The following is a 10,661-nucleotide window of genomic DNA, read 5'->3' on the forward strand; positions in this document are numbered from 1 at the left end:
ACCCTCGGGCACACCCTCCTTAGTTCTGGGACAGGAACATGACAGCCACCTTTCTCAGGGCCTCAGTCTGCTCCTCTGCTCTATGTGGAGAATATCACTCTCTGGGTACTGACAAGTGGACTGAAATGAGGCCTGTGGCACAGAGGCCACTGTCCCCTCCCTGATACCCAAGGTGCCCTTCGCAGGCCCTGATGGTCTGGATCTCCAGTCTTTTCTGCTTCCCTTGCAGGAAGGCCACACACCTCTGTGCGCCTCTTGGAAAAGCTGGGCATGGGGAGAGAAGCAGGCAGAAGAGCGAGCCTGGGCCCTGGCCACCCCCCTCCCTTCTATAAGAACATAGGCCCCTGGCTCTGCCCACTCCCAGTCCGGAAGAAACCCACAAGACCAAACCAGTGTCGGAGAGCATTTTTATTAAGGGCAGCAAAAGGGGATCGCAGCATCTTAGAAAGCCTATTCTCCACCATGGGTATGGTGGGGAGGGGCAGGGCAAAGGGGGTGGACCCAGCGCACTCCGAGGAACCTGGCGGACGTGAATTCCTGAGTGGGCTCAGGTCAGCAGTGGCTGCTCAACAGCTCTCCCCTTCTCCAGAGGGCCCAGCTGTTTGGGTGTGGAGCAGCCAGGACTGCTGGCCAGCATGTTTCAAAGCCTGTCCCGGGGACTGCCCAGGCTGGAGGGTACAAACCGCCTAGGTCTGAGGGAGGAACCACCCACTGCCTTGCTCTCCCAGGGCCAGGCCTCTGATGGGGCAAACCGTGGGCTGCCATGCCAGGGCTCAGAGTCCCCGAGTAGCTGTCGGCTTTGACAAAGGTATCCTCCCACAATGAGCAGAGAAGTGAGAGGGGGACAGGCGGGCAGAGCTACGCTGGTAGAGAGAGATGAAGCAATGGGACAGTTCCCAAGAATGGCAATATTTCTGGGTTCAGAGAAGCAATGAGAACAATTGGTGGCTTATTTGTATAGCTTCTGACAGAATTTGGCATTTTATTACAAACCTGCGTGTGAGTGAAATTAAAGTCCATCATCACCTCTCTGCTAATGAAGAGACAGATGTGGAAACACTGGCCCGGCACTCTTGCGTTCCTGGGCACAGAGAAGTCTCCAGAACCTGCCCCTGGCGTACCTAGGACTAAAGAAGCGGAGTTCACTGACATACTGCAGGGGCCACGCACCTGGACAACTAAACAACATTCTGCTGCCTAACCTACCCATCACACCCACCTCTGCACAGGTGAAACCGTCTTACAGGTCTGTAAGCCCCGGAAAGATCCCACGTTAAGAGAGCTAAAAACACAAAGCAGTTTCTTTACGTCATCTTGTCCACAGGATCTAGTTCCCCCTGAGAACCAGAAGGGCAGCCGCCAGTGGCAGAAGGAGGAGTTGGTGACATAACAGCGTTTGGACCATCAGCTTCCTCCCGGTGTCAGTAACATGCATTTTCGATTTCAGGGGCAGTCCCACTTGCTTTGAAAAGACAGTAACATTCAAATCCTTACAAGTTCATCTGATGATAAATTCTAAGGTCAATTTTTATTTCTACAAAAAAAGGCAGTCAAAACAATATAAAACATATGTAAAGGATATTACTGAGTGAGCTTCAAGTGGAGCTTGACTCTGCAAAGGCTGTGAGTCCAGAGGGAGAGGGAAGGCCATCTTGTTCCTGGGCTGGCCGGCTGCTCCGAAGGGGCCAGCAGGGCGTCGGCAACCCCAGCCTGCTGCTGGCTACAGCCGAGTCCCGCCAATTCCAACCCCGCAAAGGGTCAAACTGTGCCGAGGGAGGGTCGCATTGGGGCTGTGCTGCGCTGAGGAGCTGGGAGCGCGAGCTCCGTGGCACATTCATATGGAGCTCGGTGACAGGTGAGCGTGAAATTTCACGTGGACATTCTGGCTTCAGCGTTGTCAGCAATGACCAGCACGTCTTCTGCAGTGGCTGCAGGGAGGAGCGTCAACATTTGGCCTCGAGAGCCTCTCTGGCGAGGAATTTCTCACGCAAGTGCACAGCGTCCTCCGGTAGGCAGGCCCTTCCCTGGCGTGGCCACAGACCTGGGTTCCCCCAAGCAGGCCAGGCCAGGCTGAAGTTCAATCACACATACAGACATCAGGGTTTGCCCATTTAATCAATGTTACTGTGGTAACACTGGCCAGATTTTTACATAAGAACTGGGCCTCCCTTTTCATGGCTGGTTTTTTTGTTTTGTTTTGTTTGTTGGGTTTTTTGGTGGTGAGGGGAAGGTGGTGGGATGGTGAGTGGTGGTTTGCTTGTTTTAAAATTTTTTTAAAAGGATGTTTAAATTGGAGCCAGGAGAATTTGAACCAACTCCCACACAGGGCAGTGCAACATGGGAGAGAAGCCACCACAACGGCCAGGAGCGGTCTCTTCCCCTTTGCAGAGGAGATAGCCCTGGGTCTGGGGGAAGTGAATGGGTGAAAAATAAACCAAATGGAAGAAAGTGGGAGCTGCAGGGGCAGGGGAAGAAAGGGAACTGCAATCTTTTTTTTTTTTTTTTCCTTTTTTCTTAACCTTAAGGGCTAAATGTAAATTGAAGGTTCTGGATCAATTTGGACAAGAAAAGAAACACCATTCTTTTAAAGTAGATTGAAGCAGTGATTTTTAAAACAAAGAAAGCAGAACTAGAACATCTTAAATTTTTAATCCTTTCTTTACAGGTTACCTAGACCACTTTTGATTAAGAAAACTGTAGAAAGTTAGTAACTGCCACAAGCAAACGCCAGGCGGCGGCACGTGTCAATTTTCCACAGAGTCCTGCTTTGCGGGGTGTCTGAATGCGCTGTTCAGGGTCTCCGCTCACACTCGCTGGAATCGGTCGCGGCAGAGTTTAGTCCACAGGTCGCTTCTCCCCGTATTTCTTTGTAAACTCTTCAGCGTTCTTACAGAATTTTTTACGGTCCTTAGAGTATTCTTCAGCTAGGTCAGCCCGAAGTGGGTGCTCGGGCTGGGGGTCGTTCACCAGTGCTATGAGGGACTGGATTACTGCCAAGAAAAGGACCAGGCACCGCTGGTTAGAACAGTCTCAGAAAGGGCAACTTTTGACTGCAACACTGATTTACATCAATGTGCTTTTAAGATAAAGCGGCCTCCCATTTATCCAAAATTCTAACCACCAGGACGCAACCCATCTTTCCTCTGTAGCTGGGAGAAAGTGCTGGACCACAAGCTGCTACCATGACAGTGGGTAACTGTTCAGAATGACACCTCAGCCTCCTCCAGGAACCTTCCTGAACTGACATCTCAGGGCCCCCCAGTCACTCTCACTCCCCCTTCTCCCGAACTCTGGAGCTCTCGGGCCTAGCACAAACACCCCCTCACATACATATACACACCTGCACACACAGGTGGAGCTTCTCTAGGGTAGGGACCGGGTGACATGTCCCATCGCTACGAGTGGTTCAGGGGAGCTTGGTGTCTGCATGGTATAAATGCACAGTGAGCCCACTCCGGAAGACCCCTAGGAGCTCGTGAACTAGCTGAGAAAGGTTCACCTGACACCCTGTCTTAACTACCGGAAGGTAGATAACCCTCACTAGAGTTATGCTCTCGATTCCACAAGCAGAAACCACACCAAATGCTTGGGGTGGGTCCCACAACACTCTCCCAAAGTTCAGTAAGGCCTAGATGTACTGGAAGGCTGGCCCTGGGGTGGCAAGGCCACAAGGGAATGGAATGTGGGGAAGGGAGATTGAGGGGGAAACGGAAGGTCCAGGAACCTTCTCACACACGCTTCTCCTCATCCAGCCCTGATTAGGACCAGCACCCCCCAGAATGCTGGGTTCCCTCCCGCTGCCAAATTCCTAGCAAAAAGGCATCTCTCCTCTAGATTACAGATGCCACGGGTTCCTCTGCTGGGGACCATGTTCTCCCCGCTGCATTGCAAGTTATGGATTAAATGCTAATGATGGCTGAGCGAGGCACAAAGGCCTACTCAGCCACTAGCTCACTCTGAGTGGGAGGAACAGCACTAAGCATTCCTGGCCAGGCACCCAAAGACCACCTGCCCTCACCTCTGCCTGTCAGTGCTACCAGGTGAGACGGAGCAACAGGTGAGGCGCATGCAGGGCTGGCGGGGTCCAGGCTGAGCAGGGAGGAGGGGCTGGAGGCCAAAGAGGGTAGACTGTGAAGAGCAAGCCGGAGTGAAGGGCCTGGAAGCATCTCTGCAGGCTGAGGCAGTTCCTACTCCAATCCCCACAGCACCCTCAGGGGCAGGCATTATCACCTCCCACCTGTAAATATCTCTAAGAGGAAGTAGGCCCTGGAAGTGCATTTTTTTTGTCTGTTTATTTAAGATTTATCCCTTTCATATTTGATTCTTCTATAACAGCACGAATGATAATAAAGCTATTTTGTTTGTTCCTATTTGTCCCTATTTCCCCAACTCCCTCCACTGGGATTCTAGTGTTTGCCACATACCCACATATGGCCTAAATGATTATTTACCTAATATTTTCCTCTAAGTCACCTCATTTTTTAAAATACAATTTTTCTCAAAGAAAGAAAACTTTTCTCAAAGAAAAAGTAAATGTAACTCCAATGGAAAATCACTTTCACTTGCTAGAAACAGAAGACATGCATCAACAAACATTAAAATGAGCACCCCTGTCCAGCCAGGGGAAGCAACTGCACTGGGACCAATACTCTTCCAGAGGACACCTTTCAGTTTCTCGCAGACACTACCCCAGTTTGCCCGCCATGCCCTCCTTTAGCAAGCTCCCAGATCCTCCACCCTGTGCTCAGCTGTGAGACTGCTCCACATCCCTCCACCGTCTCAACTTCAGGCGGGAATCCTGCACCACATGTGGCTCAGGGCATGAACAGATGGCTTCCTATCTTCTGCTGTGATCAGAGACTGTTCTCTAGCAGAACCGCTGCTTCATTAGCATTTCAGGAACCTCAAGCGGTCCTTGCCTGGATAAGTGCAGTGGGGGTGTGTGGGGAGGGCAGTGAGGAGTTTTCAAGGTTTCCTGCTCACCCTCTGTGAGGGTACTAAGGCTCTCTGCTTTTCACTACGATCATCTTCACAGCCAATGTTTCAGCAGAGAACCCTTTGTTCAGTATTTAGGGTGGCTCTTCAAAAGCTAATCAGTTTGCAAGTTTACTATATCTATTTAATTATTTTCTGGGAACTTGCTTTCACTTATTGATCAAGTCAAAATATTTTCCAATTTATTTAGTAGTTCTGGCAAGTATTTCATCCTTTCTCTGTTCCTCTGGGTGCATTTCTGGCTCTTCAGTCAACTGTAATAAGAGCCAGCTGAGCTTAGCTTGTTTTGCTAGTGAGGACCCTGACAGCTACAACTGCTTTTCAGACTACAACTGTGACCCCATCCCAGGATTTTCATACTTAAAACAGCACACTCATTATATTTCACAAATGGTCTAGCCCTGTCTTTTTTTTTTTTTTAACCTCTCTTTGACCCAAATATTCCTCAGAAGTATTTTATTTTCTCTCCAAAATGGAAGAGTTTAAAAACATTATCAAAATTTACCTCTTATTCTCAATGTATAGGATCAGAGAATAAAGGCTATAAAATTTCCTCATTTTTGTTCTTACAGTTTCTTTGTAATAGGGGATGTAAATAATATCCATGATTCAATGCCCACCCTTTTTCACGGAGATCCAGGGGCTCCGTTTTCAGAATAAGATGTGAATAGAACTTTCCCTCAACCTGAAGGTGTGCAGTGCATAAGCAGCCTTCCCACAGAATGTGCTACAAAATCTAATTAGTTTTCTGCTGTTTATTATATTTCTTGAATCCTCTAAATTTTATCTGCTTGATTTGTCTTAAGATAATGTAGGAGGAACTGAAACATTCAATTTAGGAATTATTTGATTTTTTTCTTTATATAATTTTGTTGCTGTTGTAGAGTCCATAGCTGGCTTTCTTTCTTTCTTTCTTTTTTTTTTTTTTAAAGATTTTATTTATTTATTTGACAGAGAGAAATCACAAGTAGGCAGAGAGGCAGGCAGAGAGAGAGGAGGAAGCAGGCTCCCTGCTGAGCAGAGAGCCCGATGCGGGACTCGATTCCAGGACCCTGAGATCATGACCTGAGCCGAAGGCAGCGGCTTAACCACTGAGCCACCCAGGCGCCCTTATGCTGGCTTTCTTGATGACTCTATATGGCAAATCTTGTTCGACCACCAAACTAAGCTCTGATTCTGCTGCTGAGACATCTACTAGAACACATATACTGCTGAAGAGAACTCTTGTCTTCAAGTTCTTTTCTTCTGCTGTGATTATCACCAACTTCTACTACATCTCTGATAAAGTTGTGCTTTGTTTCTTGACTTTTCTCCTGCTATTTCTGCTCAGTTTTTAATGCTTTACTTTGTAATTAAAAATTGAGATACTAAAAATACTGAGATATAAAAAAAACTTTTGAAAGAGTACAATTAAGTTGTTTTTTAGTAGATACACAAAAACTGTGTCATACCAGCATTTCTGGTGAAAATGTTCACCAGAACATCTTCATCATTCCAAAAACACCACCCACTCTCACACTCACTTCCTAATCCCTCCATATCAGCCCTGACAAGCACTACTCTATGTTCTCTGTAGATGTGCCTATTGTGGACATGCCATGTACAGTCAATTCTAGGGTTTTCTGCACTAGTTATATACCCTGAAGTTGCCATGAATGCTGAATTACATAGATACTGACCCGTGAGTGACCTCAGGAATGACCAACTGTAGAACCACCCAGCTGATCCCAGCCAACCCAAAGAATGAGGAATACCAAATTCTTGTTATGTTAAGCCGTGAAGTTTTGAGGTGGTTTGCAATACAGTAATAGCAGAAGCAAGGGAACACAGCAGCAAGTGCCAGGGACAACATGCTTGACGTACATGAGGACAAGGAATTTCTACAGGAAAAAAAACCAAGGGTGTGCACTGAAGAACATACTTTGTCAAGCTTTTATAAATATCAGCCTGTACATGACCAAATGTCACGTCCACTGGAGATCCTTCTTTCTATTCTGATTCAACACTGAAACCCAGTCCTTTCTATGACTCATCTGTGAAACCTGGTGGACACATTTCATGGCGATTATTTCAAATAAGGAAGGCTCAACTTCCCGTGCAAAAGGTTTTCAACTCCTTCTTCCAGGGGTTCCACCAAAAAATGACTATACTGGTCACTGAAAAACCACCTTTGGCCTCACAAATTCCAGCCTCATCCACTCCCTTTAATCTGTAAAGACCATACAATGGTTCAGTTAGCTATACATCAGAAAGCCACTAAAATTATGAGATGAGGCGTTCAAAAGAAAGTTCTGGAGTTAACAAATAAAAACTGGACATAGTCTGTAACAAAATCTAGATATTTCCAATTTCCATAGGATAAGAGGAAAGCTAACCATAATGATCAATCAAGTATCCTTCCCAGAAAAATGAGCACATGGATGTTCACACAGAGGCATGTGACCACACATGGCCAACTCTGTACTTTTGTCAGGGCACACAGCCCACAGGACCATGCCTTCCCCGCCACGCCACCTACTCTGAGCCACCAGCATGGTGCTGCCCACCACATGGATTTGCCTTACGCCCTTCGTTTAGTCTGGCAGGACCTCTCTAACCTCCCTTCCTCCTTCAAGTCTAAATTCATGTGCTAACTGCTGTGTGAGGTCACCTTAAACACCACTCACCCTTTCTCATTCAGAGCAGCCCTGCAGTCCTTCATGAAAACTTGAAGGGTGGCCCCTTACTGCATGGGCAGCCAATGCTGGGCTGGTCTCTCTACATGTGTCCCCACTGATCAGAACACAGGAGGGCCTCCTCCAATACCTACACAGGTCAACAGTTTGAGATGTGTCCTGTCCATGAGAAATGGTGGGACCTCAGCAGCACTTCTACGTGCACTGGAGTTGGTCAGGTAAAAATTTCTCCGGACTGTGACACATGGCCCCAGCCCCCACAGCAGCACCATCTGGGAAGACATAAGAAGCATGCCTTACCTTGGTCGGTTTTGGTTGCTGGCTTCCAGTTTTCAGCACTAATTACTGGCAGACAGACCTGCCCCTTTTCATCGATGTTTGGGTGATAGATCTTTGTTTTAAATGTGATCTTCGGTGGTTTGAATGGGTACTCTGCTGGAAAGTTGATTTCGATTCTGAAGGCCCCCTTATCATATGGAGGGTTGTCCTGCAGGGAACGAGGAAAGGGCAAATGAACACACCACAGCTCAAAAACCTGTCGCTGAGACAGAACTGCTCTGTTTACTTGAAAAATTAATTTATTTCAAGAAGTATGCCAATTGAAACCTTGTCACCTTGAGGGCCACCAATAATCAGTATTTCTACAACAAGATGTCTGCTAAATTCCAGAAAACTCTGAGATAGACGGTGTGGTCTCTTTATCTTTATACCCTTAATAGCCTTTGTTTGTGTAGTTTTAGGTCTACAGCAACAGCAAGAGGGAAGTACAGGTATCCCTCGCTTTCCAAAAGTTTGAGTGACGCCACTTCACTTTCATCAAAGGCCTACGTTAGTAACTATTTTGCTAGCCAACGGAAAGACATCTGAAGAGGATTTTCACTTTTATCGAAAACGGCAAAAAAGTGAAATATAGCACCCAGTGGTTGTTTTGCCGCAATCCTTTATACACAGGCAATGAGCACCAGGAGCCGCCAGAGTGGTGGCGCCGCCCAGAGCCACCCCCCAGGAACTACATCCAGTGTAGCTTGCAGGGCGCTGAATTCAGATAAAGCACCTGTGCTTTATCTGATTTATTTTGTGTTATCTGTTAGCAAGGTGTGTCCTAAAGTATCAGACAAGCCTGAGAGAGGTTATTTTGGGGGTCTGGGAACACTATACGTTTTTTCCATGTAAGTTAATGGTAATTAAATGTTTCTTTGCTTTACACCACTTTGGCTTACACAAGGTTTCCTAGGAATGCTCTACTTTTGTTTGTGTGGTTTTTAAGATTTTATTCTTATGCAATCCCTTCACTCAATGTGGGGCTCAAACTCACAACCTGGAGACCAGGGGTCGCGGGCTCCAGCCAGGTGCCACAGAATGCTCTACCTTTGGAAAGCAGAGGAAAGGTGAGCTGGGTTCCTCTAAGTCCCCTCCTTCACACACAGCCTCCCCCACAGACTGGTTTGTTTGTTACAATCAATGAACCTACATGGACACCTCATTGCCACACACAGTCCAGTTACACTAGGGTTCACTCTTGGTGTCATGCATTCTATGGTTTGGGTAAGGTATCATACATTAGTTAGAATCCGACAGTATATATAGCCTTTACAGATGGCCTCCTTCTTAGTAATATGCATTTAAGGTTCTGCCATGTTTTTCATGGCACGATAGCTCATTTCTTCTTAGCACTGAATATTTCATTGTCTGGATTTAGCACCACTTATTTATCCATTCATCTGCTGAAGGACATCTTGGTTGCTTCTGAGTTGGGCAACTATGAATAAGGCTGCCTTACACACCTGTGTGCAGGTTTTTGTACGGACACCCCTTTCCACCTCCACTGGGGAAACACAGAGCAGCATGATTCCTGGATTGTAGGTTAAGAATATGTTGTTTGTTTTTTGTTTTTAAGATTTTATTTATTTATTTGACAGAGAGAGAGAGAGACAGTCAGAGAGGGAATACAAGCAGGGGAAGTGGGAGAGGGAGAAGCAGACTTCTCCAATGTGCGGCTTGATCCCAGGACCCTGGGATCATGACTTGAGCCCAAGGCAGAGGCTTAATGACCGAGCCACCCAGGCGCCTCTAGTTTTGTTTTGTTTTTGTTTTTTTTTTCAAAGACACTTATTTTATCTATTTTTAAAGATTTTATTTATTCAGTTGTCAGAGCACAAGCAGGGGGAGCAGCAAGCAGAGGGATCGGGAGAAGCAGGCCCCCTGCTGAGCAAGAAGCCTGATGCGGGACTTGATCCAAGGATCTTGGGATCATGACCCAAGCCGAAGGCAGACACTTAACTGACTAAACTGCCCAGGCACCCCTTTCTTGCCCATTTTAAAATCAGACTTTGGGGCACCTGGGTGCCTCAGTCAGTTAAGCATCTGCCTTCAGGTTATATAATCCCAGGGTCGTGGGATGGAGTCCCACATCTGCTTCTTCCTCTCCCTCTGCCCGCCCTCCAGCTTGTGCTCTCACGCTCACTCTTTCTCACTCTCAAATAAATAAAATCTTTTAAAAACATAAAAATAAAAAATAAAATCTGCCTTTTTTTCCTTTATTATTGAGTTTTAAGACTTTTTTGCTTAATTTTGGATAATAGCTCTTTATCAGACAGGTCTTTTACAAATATCTCATCTTTTTTGAAAACAGAGGTGGGGGCACCTGGATGGTGCAGTTAGTTAAGGTCATAATCTCAGGGTCATGAGACAGTTCCCTGTCAGGCTCCATGCTCAGCAGAGTCTACTGGAGAGTCTTTCTCTCTCCTCCTCCTCCCTAAAATAAATAAATAAATCTTTAAAAACAATAAATAAATCTAAAAAGGTTAAAAAAGAAAAAGAAGGGCGCCTGGGTGGCTCAGTGGGTTAAGCCGCTGCCTTCGGCTCAGGTCATGATCTCAGGGTCCTGGGATCGAGTCCCGCATCGGGCTCTCTGCTCAGCAGGGAGCCTGCTTCCCTCTCTCTCTCTCTCTCTCTGCCTGCCTCTCCGTCTACTTGTGATTTCTCTCTGTC

At 46.7% G+C, this 10,661-nt stretch overlaps 1 protein-coding gene across 5 annotated transcripts in view; it reads right to left on the reverse strand.

The window, feature by feature from the left end:
- Positions 1 to 1,503: 1,503 nt before the first annotated feature.
- The window catches only part of UBE2L3 (ubiquitin conjugating enzyme E2 L3), a 58,048-nt gene continuing 48,890 nt past the window's right edge, over positions 1,504 to 10,661 (reverse strand). For all 5 annotated transcript variants that reach the window (XM_059409003.1, XM_059409008.1, XM_059409004.1 and 2 more), the window contains 2 exons: positions 7,971 to 8,157; positions 1,504 to 2,990 (listed from right to left, as the gene is read on the reverse strand). In XM_059409003.1, coding sequence (XP_059264986.1) covers positions 2,836 to 2,990; positions 7,971 to 8,157 — 342 coding nt within the window. In that variant the 3' untranslated portion in view covers positions 1,504 to 2,835. The remainder of the gene's footprint in view (positions 2,991 to 7,970; positions 8,158 to 10,661) is intronic.

Source organism: Mustela nigripes, chromosome 8 (genome assembly GCF_022355385.1).
Source record: "Mustela nigripes isolate SB6536 chromosome 8, MUSNIG.SB6536, whole genome shotgun sequence".
NCBI classification, from domain to species: domain Eukaryota; kingdom Metazoa; phylum Chordata; class Mammalia; order Carnivora; family Mustelidae; genus Mustela; species Mustela nigripes.